This window comes from Trichosurus vulpecula, chromosome 4 (assembly GCF_011100635.1).
Source record: "Trichosurus vulpecula isolate mTriVul1 chromosome 4, mTriVul1.pri, whole genome shotgun sequence".
NCBI lineage: Eukaryota > Metazoa > Chordata > Mammalia > Diprotodontia > Phalangeridae > Trichosurus > Trichosurus vulpecula.
Window position 1 is genome coordinate 215,390,161 of NC_050576.1, and position 18,362 is coordinate 215,408,522.

Consider the following 18,362-nt stretch of genomic DNA (forward strand, 5'->3'; position numbering starts at 1 on the left):
GCTTTCCCAAAATAAAAGTGATTTTGTTAATTTTCTCCTGTCCTTGTTCACCTCAACCCTAACTGCAGTATCCTCCTCCTCCGGATTTACTTGCCTCTTCCACTATGCCCTAAAGAACTCCTGTTTCATAATTAATAAGCTTCCCTTCATTTAGACCCATTATGCTCTTTCCACCCTCTGACACAAGAGATTTGGCTTCCAAGATAACACTACAGCCCTGGTCATCTTTTCTGGTACTGGTTGTACCTTCATCTTCTCTCATGCAGCCCTGATTTACTGGTCCTGAAAGCAAGGTTGGAATATTCCTTGCTCTCCGTTGCCACTTTCAAACTTTCTTTCTGCCACCACCACTCAGCAAACCTTTCCTCCTTTGAGGTCCTTTCGGTTATGTTATCCAGATCCTGGTGCTATTATCTAGAAGTCTCACAGGTCATCGTCTCTTCTTTCTTAAAAGTATTCAATACATGGCTCAGAGTCTTCTACCCCCAACCTAGGGTCCTTCTGTTAGGAGACTTTGGCATACATGCTGATGTTCCTTCAAATACCCCAACCTCCCACTTCCTCAATCCCTTCAACTCCCCGACCCGTTCTGCCATTCCACCTAAGGATGGTCACACCCTTGGTCTTCCCATCGCCCATGAGCTTTCAGTCACATCATCGAGAATTACTAAATTCTTTTGTCTGGTCACAATCCCTTATTTCCTCGCTGCCTGTCATTTACTACACCTCAAACTTTCCTTCATCCCATGCATAACCTCTTACCTCTCCACCCCTCAGTACTTTCCCAAGTGATCATGTCTGCTCTGGCTTTGTTCTCCCTTTTTTAGGTACTTTTTTAGATACAAAGGATATAAACACAAAGAATGAAGCAGTCATTACTCAAGGAGCTCATGCACTACAGGGGAGACCATAAGTACATATATAAATATATGTAAGATAAATATCACGAGAATAAGTACATGGTAGTTAAGCACAAGATAGCTATGGTGGAAGGGTGTTGGGGATCAGGTAAGTCTTCATGAGGAAAAAAAGAGAAGCATTCTCTAAAGTGGAGGAAGGAGTGGTTCCAGCTTGGTTGATACAAAGGCACAGACGTGGGAGATCCAGAAGTCTAGATCATGGAAGGGGCAGTACTGTCCATTGATATGGAAAGCTAGATTGGGGCCAGGTTGCAAGCAGCTTTAAAAGATAAGCAGAGGATTTTGTGTTTGATTCTAGGGGCTAGAAGGGGCCACTGAAGTTTATTGATTGAGATCTGTGTTTATGGAAAATCACTTTGGCAGCTTTTTGGAGGATTGACTGTAAGAGGGAAGAGACTTGAGGCAAGAAGACCAATTAGGAAGTTGTGGCATTTATCTAGACTAGAGGTTGTGAGAGCCACAAGTAAAGCAGTGGCTGTGTGAGTATCTGATACAAGAGCTATTGTTGAGGTAGAAGTGGCAAAATTTGCCAACCAATAAATATATGTTAGATGTTAAAGAATGAAGAGTTGATAATGCTGAGGTTGTGAACGTGAGAGAATGGAAGAATGGTGCCCCTTTGAAAGGGAAGGAAAAAGTATTTATTAAGCTTCTACTATGCACGAAGCAACTTAACATGTCCAAGACGGAATTTGTTGTTTTCCCACCCATTATTTTCCCTTTCTCTGTCAAAGGTATCATCTTTCTAGTCACTAGGTTTGCAGCATTCGTGTCCCCTTTTCTTCAGACTTTGTCCACTGTCTGTCTATTCCCCCCCTTTCACCCCTTAGAGCATTCCTCCCAGAACCTCCCTTTTGAGGAAGAGCCAAGGACTACCGTCTTTCATTCTCGGTACTTGCCCTGCCATGTCCTGGGGGTGCACCTCTTCACCCCCACCTCCGCTTTTAAGCTCCTCTTTTGTGTGTCCTCTGCCTAAGTTCCTTGAAGGCTGGCAAGGACTGTCTTTTCTTTTTGCTTGTATTTGTTTTCCCCAGTACTTAGCACAGTGCCTGGCACATAATGAGAACTTACTACTTCTGGACTTGACTATCACTGTCACACCTAATCAGTTGCCCAGTCCTGTCCATTCTGTCTCTAAATCATCTCTCATATCTGTCTGCTTCCTGCTCACACAGTCCTCGCCCTCGTTCAGTCCTTCATCACCTTGCCTTTTACCTGGGTGATGGTAGTAGCCGTCTGATCCTTTTGTCTCAGGTCTCTCCTCAGTCCGCCTGTCCTTCACACGGCTTCTAGAGTAGGAGCAGGACACAGGGGAGAACACATTAAAGAGGACAAATGTCATGGTAGCAATAAGCCCAGTAGAACGGCGGGCATAGTGCTGTCAGCCTTGTCTGCACTGATTAGCTAAGCATGCTGAAGACTTTCGTTCTTTCGCTCGTTTCTTGCACTTCTGTCGTGCCAGGGCCTGCGTTTAGATTCCGAGTGGGCATGTGATTGAGGCAGGAGAATATCGTTGCATTTAGAATAGTGGATCCCTGTGAGTAGAGCCCATTGACATCCCATTCCAATTGACAGCTCCGGAGAACATGTTTATTACCCTGTCAGTAAAGGCATCTGTTTTTTATACTACCTAGGGTGTAATTAAGTTGAAAGCAGATTGATGAAACATATATTTAATGTAAGTCGGGGTGATTCGAAACCAAATTTATGAAATGCCTTTCCCTCTCCTTTTAAAAATGAAGTGAAACCTCTTGCTGCAGTAGAATAATCGTTGATTCTGCATTTTGTGTTTGGTTACAGAGTGTGAATAGTTCCATTCCCTGTACCTAAGATCTCTTTTTGAGTCAAAGTGCTTGAATCACCAGAACACCCTGGGTGGAAGCAGATGTATAGCAAAAGGCCAAATAATGCAACCCATAGAAAGCAAGTGGTGGATAGCTCAATAGAAAACATTTAGCATGTTCTGCTTCGATAGAGAATTTCTAGAGTGGCTCATTTAAAACAAGCCCCACTTTAAGTCTTAATATTCCCAAATAGTCCACTCTGTGTTCCAAAGTTGTGTACATATCTGAATCCCAGGGGTTTGAGGGCTTCTTCAGTTTCTGGAACTGGGCCAGAACCAGGTCAGTTCTCTGCGAGGAGAAACGAGGGTCTGCTGCTATTCACTGAGACTCTTGTCTAGAAGAGTGGCCACCAGCTCAAAGAATCAGAGGATGATACCTCGGACTGTATGGCCTCCTCTTCTGTAGCTCTCCAGGGTAAGATGGTGGTGATGAACAGTGGTGCATTACTTCCTAGTTCACTTAGCAGTAAACATCTTGGAGCCACTTTTTCATTTCTTTCGGCCTATCCCTTTCCAAATTTAAGATTTAAAATAGGAAAATACATTCCTAAACTTATTTCTGTTTTCACACTTGGGCATTGCAGCATGGATCTCAAACCTAAAAAGATTTTTGAAAACCTTATTCTGCCCTGACTGTATACTCTTTTTGATGGATCAGCCTATTCTCCTTTGCAACTGGCACAGTCACAACAGAATCCCAGGCCGGCGAGCTATGAAACAGTTCGCTGCCTTTGCTTCTGTAGAAAGCTGAACAGAACAACATTTCCAAGGCTTAGAAATAGTCCCAGAGGATCCAGAATGGCTGCCCTAAATCTGAGATAGGTGTAATCTGCTACTGCTGTAAGTGTCATATTGCAGCAGAAAAGCTGTGTCAACCAAAAGGTGGTTAATAGCTCACACTTGGGTGCTTTCATGGGGAGGGCATCTGCCAGTAGGAATAAAAAACCCTATTTGTATTGATTCCTGTACGTTTACCACTGTCCCTGTCACATGTATTGATTGTATTTTAGATTTAAAATGTTCTTTGTCATCACTTAAACCTTTCTGAGCCAAATGAAAGGATTGAGACTCGGCTTTTGGCATCAGCTCTTGAGTCCAGACTTTTACTTCCTTGAAGGAGAGCAAAGAAACTGTTCCTTATGTTATTCATTGGCTTTTGTTTTCCTTCCTTTTTGCAAAGTACAAAGGCTGCATGGGAACTGTTCTTGGGCACTAAAAATTATTATCCAGAGCCATTAATGGTTCTAGCAATCTGGCTCGAAGTCATTCCATTTCCTAAAATTGTCACTGGTTGGGTCTGCACGTACTCCCAGAACCAGTCACTTGAATTTGAGCCTCTTAGTGCCTCCCAGAGATACCCCTCTTGTGCTTCTTCTCACATAGCTTCTGTTAGCACTGCTGGGAGTTGAAAACCACCCTTTTCACCCTTTAGTGTATAGATGATTACAGGGGAAAAAAAAAACTGTATTAAGAAAAGGCCCATAAAGTGGAAGCTGCCCACTAACCCTGTCCAGGCAAGGGCTGAACTGCAAAAAAAAAAAAAGGTAGTGATAGGGACCAGAAAACCCTGTCCAAATTTTGAGATTTTAATATAATTTTTTTGCTCCCATAGAAGTTAAATTTTTTTTAATTTCATTGTAAGAATTTTAAAAACTGTTTCAGAATTGATACCAACACCTTATAAAGCCTTGGGGTCATATAAGTGCTCTGAGCTAAGTAGAGATATTGGAATAGAATCCATATTCCTGTCTTATAATCTGGTTTACCCTAGATTCATGTTTGTTTATTCACTTAGATCACGACGACTTTCCCCAAGGATCCAGTTTATACTTTTTCTATTTCACAAAATCCATTCCCTATTGAGAACCGAGATGTCCTAGGCGAGACACAGGTAAGCTCCTCATCCCCAGAAATATATTTTAAAAGATCCGAAGATTGACCCTGTGTCAGTGGTATTTTTCCAGAAAGTGCCAAGTACTTGATCTGTCTCACTTATTCATGCCTCTCAAAGAAACTAACCAGACCTTTGACTGAGACAGTTTTGATCTTAATTGCTACAGGGCCCGTGGCTTCGAGTGACAGATTATTTAGCCAGGCCAGTCTCTTCTAAATCCCCAGAAGCCTGTGGGACCTCGAGGGAAGGACCCTTTTCAATTGACTCTTTACTTTTTCCAAAACTCACTGGTGATGGTAGGTACATTAGCAGCAGCCCCATTTTATTAATTGAGACAAACTCCTGCAGCTAAAGAAGGGTAAACCGCTGCTGTTCCCCTAGGGCTGCCCCACGTGCTGAGCTGCCATCTTATTGTCTTTCATAAACATAGTAATTAGCGTGGTCCAGATTTCTTTATATAAATAACTAATATTTCTTTAAGAACATTTCTCAAGAAATGTGTAAAGAATTGTTCCTCCTTTATAATGGAGGAAAACCAAGGCTCAGAGAGCTCAAGTGACTTTTCCTTGAGTCATGCAGCTAGTAAATGTTGAATGCAGAAGCTGAATCTGTCATTTCACTACACCACAAGGCCTCTTCCAGTGAAATGTCTTCTTCATTGTTTTGTCAGAGCTGGGAATGATAGTAATCACTGAAACATTCAGGCGCAAATCGGTGTTCCTTTTTTAAATAAAGTTTTCATCAATATTTTCTGTTGGTGTTACTCTTCAGTATGTTTTGAATACTAGGATGGGAGCCCTAGGTCTCTGCTATCATTCAAGTTAGACCAACCAAAATAAAGAGCAGATCTTGGAACTATTCTGCCAGTGTGTACATACTTTTTTTAATCACCTAGCAGCAGCTGACTTGTGAATAAAGATCTTGGTAAACAACATGAATCAAGTATGTTCATAATAAGGTTTCCTTCTGAAATGGTCACTTTTATAGTGTTCCAAAGGTGCTTCGTAGACTTGGCCTTTTTTCCCCAAAGACATCTCTAAGAAATTTAGAGTGTAGGAGAAAATTCTCACAGATGTGGTTTCCTGCCTAAAGTTTAAATCTCCTGCCACATGTATGCCCAGAGTCCAGGGTAAAGAGAAGATTCAAAGGGACTAAAAAAGCCAAACATTACCTTTTTACCCCTGAGTGGAGCTTGCTGCTATGCATCATTTTTCTCCCAGATGTGTGACAGTGATTTAAATTAGTATCTTTTTCCCAGCTACTCGAAAGGTATCTTCTATATCTGAATCTGCCTAACACTTGCGTGATCTCTTAACTACCTCACTAATTAAGTGTTCTCTAAGGTTCTCTTAGGTTCTTTTTCCAGAAGACTATCAGAAATTTTTTTGAAACTATTCTTTAGCTTTGGATCCCATGTTTTTTAATCTCAGTTTAAAAAAGAAAGCAAAACCAAACCTTGTGCCAGCATTGTATTTTGTTCAAATAAATCTAAATGGAAAAGTTATTACTTTCCTGAATACAGAGCTAGAGAACTGAAATGGAATAGTAAATCTTACTTTTTTCTCTCTCCCTGATCACTGCAGGATTTTCATAGTTTGGCTACATACCTGTCTCAGAACACCTCTTCCATTTTCCTAGACATCATCTCAGATTTCCATCTGCTCCTCTTTCTGGTCACCAATGAAGTTATGCCTCTTCAGGTATGTAACCCAAGGAGAAAATTCTTGGCTAGAAACCTAAGCATATGGAGTCCAAAATTGCCTTACAGGAGTGATATTCGTCTGGCAAAGTGTTGCCATTCTCTCCTATTTCTCTTAGGTATCTCCACAGCAGGAACTAGAATGTAGCTCTAGGTGCCTGAAAGGGAATTTGATTCTAAAATCAGTTTCCCAGTCTTTCTGTGCTTCAGGCTTTGAGAATGTAGAGAGTAGCTTTTTGCAAAAAGAAAATGTTTAATGATTGGAAGATGAATTTTCTGATTTTGGAATCTTTACTGGGAGGCTTTATAAGCTTGCTTTTTGAGGTTGAGGGTAGCTTTTTCTTTTCTAGTCATAGGCAGAGTCAGTTTTACTGTGTCCTAAGGCAGAAAACATTAGAAATACCAGAAGTAAAAATTCCTGTCATAGTTCAAAATTACAGCTTCTATTCTTTTCTCTCATATCTTTCTCCCCCAAAATAAGCTTTAGTGTTAATATCTTGGCATCGAGAGCTTGGCTGATTACCAGTCATGGAATTAACATCTGCACAGTTGGCATTTTCTGAATTTAAAGACACACAGAGAAAAAAAAGGCATGTGTTTTACACATACTGAGAGTTAGATACTGTCGGCATGTGCAGAACAGTTAGGCCAGCATGGGCAGCTGGGGCTAATCAGCATTGGAGCAGGTATCCTTCAGCTTTAGCCTTTCATTTTCGAGAAAATACCAAGGAAGAAACTAAACAGCATGTTTGGAGTTACCGTTGAGTTAAAGCATTGACTAACAGCTCCTGTAGTCTATAGGATAAATTCTTCTAAAACAGAGGTAAAGTAGGTTGCTCCTTCCTTTCTTCCTTTGCACCGTGCATGGTAGGAAGCTTCTGGGACAAGCTGCTTGGTTGGTCTTTGCACCTTCTATTTTGTCTGGTAGCAACCTCTTTTGTCTTCCTTTAAAGACCGGTCTTGGGGCAGGTAGGTGGCACAGAGTCAGGAGGACCTGAGTTCAAATCCGGCTTCACACACTTACTAGCCGTGTGATCCTGGGCAAGTCACTTAACCCCAGTTGCCTCCAAAAAAGAATAAAGACCAGTCTAGCTTAGCTGGCCTATATACCACTTTCAGCTTGCACTTTTTCTCCTTGGTTATATCCCAGTACTTAAATCTCTCAGTTTCCAGATCTGACCAAACTAACCATCTGCATTGATGAGATACTATGAAGAACTTGACAAATCTCTGTACTTTTTACATCAGTAGCCCTAATAGTAATATTCACCCTTCCTCAACTTAGCTATCTGAAAAATATACTTTGCAGATGAATAGGATATGTTGGAGCAGCCTTTGTCTGGATGTTCATTATTAAGAGCCTCCTGAAGGCTTCACCTTTTAATTTTGTAACTTTTAAAATACCCTGTGTTAGCCTTGAGGGCCTTGGGCATGAAGTATGTTTTTAAAAGACATAATCCCCAAGGTAAGGAGGAGCAGCTCATATACCTATGTCTAACTCTTTGTTGGCGTGTCCTAAGAATATGAGCCCGCAGGATAAAGGACCCTCTCCTTTATCTTCTGTGATCCTGAACAGCCTGTCAGCACATGAAAGACAGACACAGTATCCCCCACTTGGGGGTTATCTAGGAAGGATTTAGAAGCTTGATTTAGCATACACGTTTATAGCCCAAAGGATGTGGTTTTTCCAGCTACGTGGTATGACAGCTGTAGGATTTCTATAATTCCCTCAGAAGTTTGTCCTTTCAACAAGAGTCATAGGCATCTACTAGCTACATTTTTGTCTATACTTCACAAAATCGGTTTAAACTTACTCATTTTGGGGTCTTTTAGGACAGCATTAGCTTATTGCTGGAGGCCGTGAGAACTAGGAATGAGGAACTAGCACAGACTTGGAAGAAATCTGAGCAGTGGGCCACCATCGAGCAGCTCTGCAGTAAGTACCTAAACTCTGTTCCCATAGCCCCAGCACTTCCTATCCTTTTTCAACCCCTTCCCCCGCTCCCTCCCCCCCCAACTCTGGGAGTCATTCTGCTCCCTACTTAAGAAGAGGAACAAAGCCTTGCAATCTCTAGATGCTACCACTTGGTGTTTTATAAACTCATAGAGTTTATTTCTTCCCCCAGGACTCAAACCTTGGTAGAGTTTAAGGTTATTTGTGATAGAGCAGGTCCAAACTAAAAACGTCTGCCATGACATATTTTTAAACTTCTTGGAAACAGCTTACAAAACAGAAACTTGGTATTTTGATAAGCACTATCTTGGCTAGAAGCCACATTTGGGCATTTCTGGCAGAGGAGAATGCCTCACAGACAGACCTTTCTCCATACCTACCCTTCTTCAAAGTGTCCTTGACTGATGATAGAATATATCACAGTCCAAAGTCCAAATTAGGTCTTAGAAATATTGTGACATCTTTAATGTCTAATAAATGTTCTTTACCATCACTATCACACACAAGCGCTTTATGTCAGCTTACATTGGCTACAAAAACCATCCCAATTTGAAAATTTGAAACAACTTCAGTTCCCTGGGTCCTCTACGGCTGTAGGCTTTTTCCCTGCAGCTTTGAGAAATACCTGAGTGTCTTATACAAAGAAATTTGAAAATGTTGTGGTTGATTTTTTTAAACTTAGGCTTTACCTTCAAGCCAGTTAGGTACGTGGACTGTTCACCAGAAAGTGAGAAGATCCATTGGAAGGAGATATATTAACCTGCTATATTAAAAGAGTTAGAAGCTTAATAGCCAAAGAACTCTATTAAATGTGAGAGGATGCTGGGAAGGAGGGGATATGTGATGATTAGGGGAGGTGGGCAGGGACTTTCTGTTTACATAATAAAGCTCTTGATTATAAGACCAGTAAAACAGCTGACTAAAGTCCCATCTTCTCAAATTATACTTTGTGTTGAGTTTTTCTGAAAACTGACAGAAAATGAGTTATTCCCTCAGGTACCCAGAGCAAAATACCTTGGCAGCTTCATGCACTATTCCAGACTGAGCAGGTGATGGGAGCTTTTAAGTACAGAAGCTCCATCCAGCATGTGCTTCAGACCCGGCATAAGGACAGTCTCACCAGCTGTCACTTAGCAGTTAGTGCTAACGCTTCACCACCAGCTTAGTTTTTCCTCAGTATTACTTTTGTGTCCTTTGCAGAGTCATCATGGAAATATCAATGAGAAGCTAGAAAAATTCTAGAATTGATTATTGAAGCAAAAATTAGTGAATGTCTAGAAAAGGAAATAGTGATCATAGAGAACCCACATGGGTTCATCAAGAATAGGTTGTACCAGACTGATTGTAGTTCCCCTTTTTGAGAGTTACTAAACTGATAGGTCAGAGAAATGCTATAGGTTGCCTAGATTTTAGCAAAGCATTTGACAGTCTCTTATTCTCTATTTGTGAAAAGTTATGCCGGCTAAGCAGCAGTGCAATTAAGTACATTCTTAGCTGTCAGGAATTAAACAGTAGTCATTAATAGTTTGATGTCCATTTCAAGAGGGAAGTCTCTAGTGGATCTCCCTCAAGTTTAAGATGAGAGAAGAGTGTCTAGCTAGTAGCTCACTTAAAAAAGATCTTTAGGCCTTAGTGGAGTGTGTGCTAATGAGAGTTAGCAGTGCAATATGGCATTCAAGAAAGCTAAAGCCATCTTGGGTTGTATCACAAGATGCAAACTGCATCCAGTGTCCAGATGGGGAAGACAGAGGTCTCACTGCCCTCTGACTTTGTTAGACTTCATGTGGAGGATGGTGTTAAGTTCTGAATGCCACAGTCTAAGAAGAGCATTCATAAGCTGCTGAATGTCGAGAGGAGGGTTTATAGGATCACAGATCTAGAGCTGAAAGGGACCCACCTGTGAGGCCATTTAACCCAACTTCTCCATTTTACAGATGAAAAATGGGCCCAAGGAACTTAAGTAAACTACCCGTGGTCAAACATAGAAAGTGTCAGAGGTGGGATTTGAACCCTAGTCCTCTGATTCTGGGTGTTCTCTGGTAAAGGAATCCAAACACTGGTCACATGAAGGTCAGTCAGAGGAACCTAGGGATGAGAAGAGAAAATGTAGGGAAGGCCAGGATAGCTGGCACAAGGAAGTAGTTTTGTTCTGTTTGGCCTAGATGACAGGATTAGAAGCAGTGGGTAGTAATTCTGAAGAGACAAAATTGGCTTGATATAAAGGAAAACTTCTCAAGAATTAGATCTACAATGGGCTACCTCATGTAGTTCTAAGTTTTCCCTCCAACTTGTCAGGTGTTTTGAGGAGATCCAGGGTTGGTTTGGTTGGCCTCTAATGGCATTCATTAGAGCCCATTGCAACACCCTTTGCCCTGAACAGAAAGATTTAGAAGGCTAGGAAAAGTTGATTTGTGTGTAGAAAATTTTAGTCTGATTTAAAAGAGAGCAAGAAGAATGAAAACATGTCAGTTCTCTACTTGCTAGAAGTTCAGGTAGCTATCAGGAAGGAAAAACAGACATGAAAGTGTGTCAGTGTGAGCAATTTCTGGTTGCTTAAAGTCCTCATTCCCACCTCCTCACTCTATAGATGGGGGACTTTCTACCAAAGGAAAGGAAAACCTAAGTCTGGCAGGATTTTACTTGGCAGATGGGTCTGTTTTCCCTTTCCAGCCGCCTGTGTGTGTCTGATTCTGTTGGACAGCTATATTTTAAATCATTCATATTCTTTAACATAACCTCTTTGTATTTTAGTTTTGTTTGAAGTGTGGCCAGCTACTTTAAAAAATTTATTAATATCCTTTGTGTTTACATAACCTTCCTTTTCAAATGCAGCCCTCTCTCCTCTGCCCTCCAGAGAACCATCTCTTGTAACAAAGGTGGAAAAAGAAAGAGGGAGAGAAAAGCAGTGAGCACAGAGCACAGCTAAGCAGTATTCACTGAGGTTGACAGTATGTGCAGTGTCCCGGACACATAGCCCTGTCCTGTTCTGTTCTCCCCCTGCCCTCTTGAATAGAGAGAAGGCCATGTGTTTTCTTACTTCTTTAGGGCCAAACTTGGTCATTACATAATTACACAGCTATTCAAGTTTATTTTGATTTTGTTCTTTCCATTTTCCTTATTATAGTCTTATTTTATAATATCCCCTTTGTTAAGAAGTGATCTCAAGGGGCAGCTAGGTGGCGCAGTGAGTAGAGCACCAGCCCTGGAATCAGGAGGAGCCGAGTTCAAATCACTTGACATACCGACTAGCTGTGTGACCTTGGGCAAGTCACTTAACCCCAATTGCCCTGCCTTCCCCCCTCTAAAAAAAAAGTCATCTCCCTGTTCTTTTGAAATCCAAATACCAGTCCCCACTTTTGTTTAGGAAGTACCATCCTTATACATATATTCAACACCCAGAATTGTGAAAGGAATAGAGGGGTGACATTGCTTAGGGATTCTGATGTTTCATCTAAGGGATTGCCCAATAGTTGGGTTAATTTTCACATTGTATTATGTATACACACACATGTTAGAAGAGCATCTTCACATCTATTATTTCATTTGTATTCTCATTACATCTCCATAAAGGTAGGCAGGGCAGCTGTCATCTTCCCCATTGTTTTTAACAGCTGAGCTCAAAGAGCTCAAAAAACTGGCTCAAAGAGGCCCAAGCATATAGATAGTAATAGAACTAAGACAAGAACCCAATTCTTCCAGCACCCAGTTGGCACCATACCTCCTTTTCACATCTAGGATTACCAGTTGTTCAGTCACAGAAGTAGGTTAGGCACAGTCCTTATCTTCAAGGAAGTTTATAGTACAGTAGAGGCAGGAGCTAAGGCAGGTAAATTTCAAGAACCTCAGACATATCATAATGTCATCAGAGAAAAGAGAAAGTGCTCTGGGCCGGTACTTTTGGCTGACACAGGCAGGTTCTCTAAATGTGTATCTCTTTAAACAGCACCATCCATAGCATTCACAGGCATAAAGTATCTCTCTTCTAGTTCTCATGTTATGTTAATGAATCAGAAACCTTTAGGAAACCAGAATTTCTAACACAAGTCCAGTCCAGGCACCTTCTTGGAATTTCCTTGCATCTTCCTGTGGGAAGCTCAAAGTATTCCCCAGCATTAGTGTAGAGAGAGTGCTGGTCTTGTCAGGAAGACCTCATTTGAATCCTGCCTTGGGTACCAACTTCACTTTCCTATGAAATGGAGATGAAAACGGCACCTACGTCTCAGGTGCAGTAGAAATGTTAGTTACCATCACCATTCCTCCCGACAGCCTGGCAAAAGCATTTGTCAGGAATTCTTGTTTCCATTTTTATGAAACCAGAATGATAGAATATTTTGTGCCTGGTTGCCCTTGGAGGTCTTGGTTCAGAACCAGGGATCATTTCCTAGTGCCCCTGACTTCTGTACTAGCTTCATATTTGTGACACTGATATGCTTGGGAAATTTCCCCAAGGTTTCTTGAATGAAGGAGGGGAAGTGCACTGTTTCACTAGTCTTTAAAGAATGAAACTTCCTAAACTCTTTCAGATACTTAATATTTTTGATTAAAAAGCACTGGATCCACATCAGGTTATAACTGTATTATATTATGCATGGCTGGGAAATAATAGCACTGGATAGATCTCTCTTACAAGAAGTAATCATGATTTGAGATAATTTCTGAATGAAGTTTTAGGACCAACAGTGAGTGCTTGCATTTGTCAAGGTAATGCCTGCTCTCCAAGCTAGCTGTTAACACACCGTCATCACCAGCAAACCTCTAGGCCAGGCTCCCTCTAAATTGGTTGCACCAGTATGTGAAGAGAAGAAAGGTCACTGGAGCTGTGCCAGCAGGTTACTGCTGTATCAGTCTTTCTTTTGCTGCAGATGCTATGTGTCTGTTCTGGCTGCTCCCCAATACTCCCTCAGTTGTGCAGATCTCCTGGCTGCACATTGATGATTTGACTGTACACCTTTCTCTGCTTCCACAATTCTGATAGATTTCTTGGTTTCTTTTTGTGTGAACTCTATTGTCTCAGCCATTGCAGGCTATCAGCATTTACATATTCTTTGATTTCTTTTTCCTTTATCTGACTCATTGCTGTCTGCTGGAAAGTAAACTTGGCTTGAAGGGTTTAGAAGGCCTAGTGGTACATAGTGCTTCTCATTCCTCAGCTGAGGTTGGAAGTGGTCTGAGGACACCACTGGAGAAGCCCATGAAGCGCAAGGATTGGGGTATTGGATGAATCCGATGCCAAGTAAACAGTAGAAATCAAATGGTAGGGGCAGCTAGGTGGCACAGTGAGTAGAGCATCAGCCCCGGAGTTTGGAGGACCTGAGTTCAAATTTGGCCTCAGACACGTGACATGTACTAGCTGTGTGACCTTGGGCAAGTCACTTAACCCCAATTGCCCTGCCAAAAAAACAAACAAAAAACCAGATCAAATGGTATGTAAATGCCAGAGGTCTGCACTAGTTAGATATGTCTAAAGTCCTTAGAAGTAGCAACTTGGAGATCTTTCAGCAGTAGGACAGAGCAAGGGGGATGGTAAGATGGTCTGCAAATAGCAACCAAGAGATCCTTTAGAAGTAAGTAAATAAGAAAAGAGATATGTAGCCTTATCAGCAAAACAATTTTTGACAGTGAGGTTCCTTCTGCTCCCTTTTGTGTTCCTTTCCCTGGTGAGAATCCTGAGAGATGCTTACCTTGAGGCTTGCTAGTGATGATGACTTGAGACAACTGTCTGACTAATATAGGGATGAGAAGCAATCACAAATATGCTTTGACTGTAGGGCAGAGTTGAAAAAAAGACTATCCAAACAACGGCTGTAATAGCAATCAGGGAATGGTCTTTTCGTGTGCATAGTATGGCCATACCTTTATCTCACACATGGGTAGTAAGTACTGTCAGAAATGTCAGTATTATTGCGGGAAAAGGTAAGAATTCAGATAAATTAGTTGTGTTCTTCTTTGCCCACAAGTGATATGGCTTCTCTGGTTCTTTTCCTCTTCCCATAGGTACAGTTGGTGTCCAGCTTCCAGGAATGCATGAGTATGGTGCCATCGGGGGTTCAACACATGCCACCTCCTCTGCAATGTGGGCTTGTCAACACTGCACCTTCATGAACCAGCCAGGCACAGACCACTGCGAGATGTGTAGCCTCCCCAGGACCTAACACTCCCTACCATCCTCCTGGGCAAACCTGGGGACCAGACTCACAGCCCTCTTAGAAGCCAGGATCTTTTCTCATGATTCTTCCCCTGTAATGATGCCCCAGTGGTGGGCAGACCCGAAGGAGGGGAAAAGGCTACCCTTGGGTCTTTGTGATCCACAGAAGCATCTTGGCACTGTTCTTTCCAGAGGGTACCCAGTAGATAAGAGGGATCCAAGCTGGGTTTCCTGCCAGGCTGAATTTAATCTCAAAACTGGAAATCCCAAAACTGTATCCCCAATGCAAGAAAGTCAGACATTTAACCTCAGTTTACAGTTTTGCAATTTGTATTTGATAAGAACTGCGTCCTTCTGTGTCACCTGGAATTTGCTTTTCCTGCAGCCTTCCCCTTTCCTTTTTCAATTTCCTCTCTTTTTTATTCTCTTACCTCTCTACCCCCTCACCCCCCCCACTCCTTTACCCATAATCCCTTTTTTAAACCTTGTTGGCCCTCTGCCCTGTCCTCTACTCCATTACCAGGTGTTGGATGCCTGCTGACAGTGGTGGATGCTTCTGCCCCCTCAGCTTGGCCAGTCACCTGGTGAGAATGAGAACCAGCACAGTCAGATGAGCTGTGCTTTGGGGCAGGAAGCTTCTTCCTTTGTTGATTTGCATGATTTTTTTTTCCCCTTTTCACCTCTTCCTTCCTCTCACCAAACTAGGAGGTGAGATTTAAAGGTCTGAATTGGTTATAAGGACAGCAATTTGTAATTCCTGCCTAGAGGCCCTTTTGGTTTATTTGTTTTTATTTTTAAAGAGAAAAATACTGCACAAAAGGGAAGTGTGAGAGGCCACTTTCCACTTCCCTTTCCCCCTCCCTTCTCAAGCTTTCACCTTAATAAATCCCTTTTGGGGTGTGTGTTTGTGGATGGGCGTGTAGGGGTGTGTGTAGGTGTGTGGATCCACAGTTAGTTATCCTTTGAAGTAAACCTCAGTGCCTGAGTCTTTCCACCAAGCTACACAGTAAGGACAATTTTAAAAACAAAGTCTAGATTGGGAGAACAGAAGAGTGAGCCGCACCCAGGCAAGTGGAACACTGAAGCTGAGCACTGGAGTTGGGGTTTTGTTTTTGTTTTGCTTTTTAAATTTTTAATTAGTGCTAATAGTCCCCTGGGTCTACCAGAGGTGAGCTCAGCTCACCCACAGTATTCAGTATTGTGTTCCTGCCCACTAACCTTCTCTCCTGTTGCTGCTGCCTGAGTTGTTGGTTTTCTGATTCACTGGCATGTCAACTGTAGTAGAGGGAATTTAGGGTTCTGCTAAGTGTGAGGTCTGTGCAAGGCCCCTTGAGAAGGCAGCTGAGGAAGTAAATGACATCTGTGAGGGAAGAACAGAGGTCCTAGTGGGATCGATGGCATCTATTTACTGGCCAAGGCTCTGCCTGCAAGTGGGTGGGTACATCGTAGCCTACCATCTCCAGGGAAGTTGTTTACAGTCTTCCCACATGTTGAGCCAATTGGCATGGCATGGGCACCTTGTTACCACTCTCTTTTGATGCCAGCTGCAAACTCTCCTCAGCCTTTTAGCATATCGGAAAATGGGCACAGCTACAGGATGCTTCTACCACTTCTACACATCATAACATTTCTTGCATATGGTGAACCCTCTTTTCCCCATGGGTTCTAGAGAGAATGCTTGCATCTGCTGGTTTGCATGTTGACTTCTGATGTGTCAGAAAGTTCAGTGTAAGCTTTGGCTGATATCTTTGGGCAGAATTGACCAGTGGTATTAGCTGCTTTCCTGGCCATGGGTTTGGTTTGGATGACGATGTTTTGCCTGGGCAGTAACTTCCATGGGGGCATGTGGTACTGTTGCAATAGAGGATCCAGAGCGAAGCATGAAATCCCGCATAGGGAAGCACCTCTCCGGGTAATCTAATCTAGAGCTGTTGAAAATGGTCTTGGGGCCTGAATTTTCTTTTGGAATATTGACTATCCTTTTCAGTTCAGACCTAATCCTTAAGATCGTTCTGGAAGTTTAATGCATCTAGTTACTGAACTTCCCTAGGTGCACACACTGAAATCATTCTCTTTATTCATTTTCAACTGAGTGGAAACTTAAACTTGCTACTGAGACTTCATATCACAGATGTGGGATCAGACCACAGGAAAGAAAGACCCAGACTCCTCCTCTGCTTGCTCTAGTCTCCTTCATTTGCTGCATTTGTTTCACTTCACTTTCAAACAAACTTTTTTTTTCCCTTTTTAGAAATTCTGGCATTTATACAACTTTTTGTCCTCTTGATTTTATTTTTCTATTGGCTTAACTGCCTTTGGTTCAGTAACGGACTTTGTGCTATTATCCAAAGAAAGCTGTTGAGGGCTAGATGAAGCTATAAATATGGCAGTGGTACTGGGAGGAAGGTCTAGCCTTGACCAAACTCCTGGCTGCTTCCTCCAGAGTGGAGGACTGACCCCAGCCCCACTGATGAGTCCAAAGGCACAATCTGGCCTTCCTAAATGCAGAAAGCCTAAACTGAACTTGTCTGTCCTGCCGTTAGTATGGGCCATTTTCCCTTTGTTGTCTCAGCCAGAAGCATATCTCCCATGATGTAGCCCGCTGCAACGTCTACAGCAGAACCTGTAACGGTCCACAAGCCAAGAAGGCGGTGACTCACAAGTGCTCAGGATGGAAGGGCTCATGTAGGCCGTTCCAGCAGCCCTTTTTAACAAAGAAGGTGTTGGTCTTTCCTCAGCCCACTTCTCTTCTCCCCTTACAGTTTGCATACCTAAAAACTAGCTCTCTGGGGGTATTGGTGCTCCAGCTTTGCCTGTTTGCAGATGTGCATTTGTTGGATTTGGATTGGAGTTATCTTAATTACAGCCCTGTAAGTGAAACCTAATAAAAGTACCTGAAATGGCTGACTGGATCCCCCATTTTGTTGCCCTCAAATTAGTGTTTTCCTTTGTTTTCAACAAACCAGTATTTCCTTTCCCACCACCGCCCCCCACACTGTGTGTGTGTGTGTGTGCGCGCGCGGGTGCATGCATGTGTGTGTGTGTGTGTGTGTGTGTGTGATTTGTCCTTTGTTCTCAGAGAGGACCATGACATCAGGGAGATGACAACATGACTTGTAATTGACTTTGATTTAAGGGAGGGAGGGCTGTGCAGTCCCCAGCCTCTCTAAAAGAAAAACAAAGTCCTCATAACAAATTCACATAGTCTAGCAAAACAAATTCCCTTGGTGGCTGTATCCAAAAGTGTACGTCTGACTTTGCATCTTCAGTTCATCCACCTCAGCGTGATTCCTTATTGGTGGTTCTCTGTGATTGTTAGTCACTCGTTGATCAGAAGCCTTTCAAAATTGCTTGTCTTTACAAGGCTGTTACTGTATAAATTGTCCTTTTCGTTCTGCCCACCTCATTGCATCATTTCATACTCGAGTTTTTTCCGAAACTGCCCCCTTTGTCCTTCATCTTTATGGTTTAATTCCATTATGTGGAATTAAACAGTTCCTCAGTTGACAGGTGCCCCTTTAGTTTCCAGTTCTTCACCACTTCTAAAAAAAAAACTGCTATAAATAATTTTATTCATATTTGAGACTTTCCTCTTCGATCTCTAAAGGGTATAGGCGTAGCAGGAGCCAGAGGGTATGCAAGTTAGTGATTTGGGAGAGTAGTTCAAATTGCTTCCTGGGATTGCTGGACCAATATATATTCTGCTAGCAGTTCATTTATGTTCCTGTTGACCTGCAGCCCCTCCAACATGTTATTTTCCTCATTTGTCCCCTTTGCTAATCTGATGGGTGTGAGGCAGAACCTCAGTGTTGCTTTATTTTGCATTTTTCTAATAGCGGTTTGGAGCATTTGTATTTTCCAAATCATTGCTGATAGCTTGGACTTCTTTCTTGCAAAGCTGACTTTT

General features: G+C 42.3%; 1 protein-coding gene across 1 annotated transcript in view; it reads left to right on the plus strand.

Annotated features, from left to right (window-relative positions):
* Window positions 1–17,359, plus strand: part of NPLOC4 (NPL4 homolog, ubiquitin recognition factor) — a 60,441-nt gene extending 43,082 nt beyond the window's left edge. Inside the window, exons 14-17 of the mRNA XM_036754963.1 lie at window positions 4,559–4,654; window positions 6,241–6,357; window positions 8,190–8,292; window positions 14,305–17,359. Of these exons, the coding sequence (XP_036610858.1) occupies window positions 4,559–4,654; window positions 6,241–6,357; window positions 8,190–8,292; window positions 14,305–14,462 (474 nt within the window). The 3' untranslated portion in view covers window positions 14,463–17,359. The remainder of the gene's footprint in view (window positions 1–4,558; window positions 4,655–6,240; window positions 6,358–8,189; window positions 8,293–14,304) is intronic.
* Window positions 17,360–18,362: the final 1,003 nt, after the last annotated feature.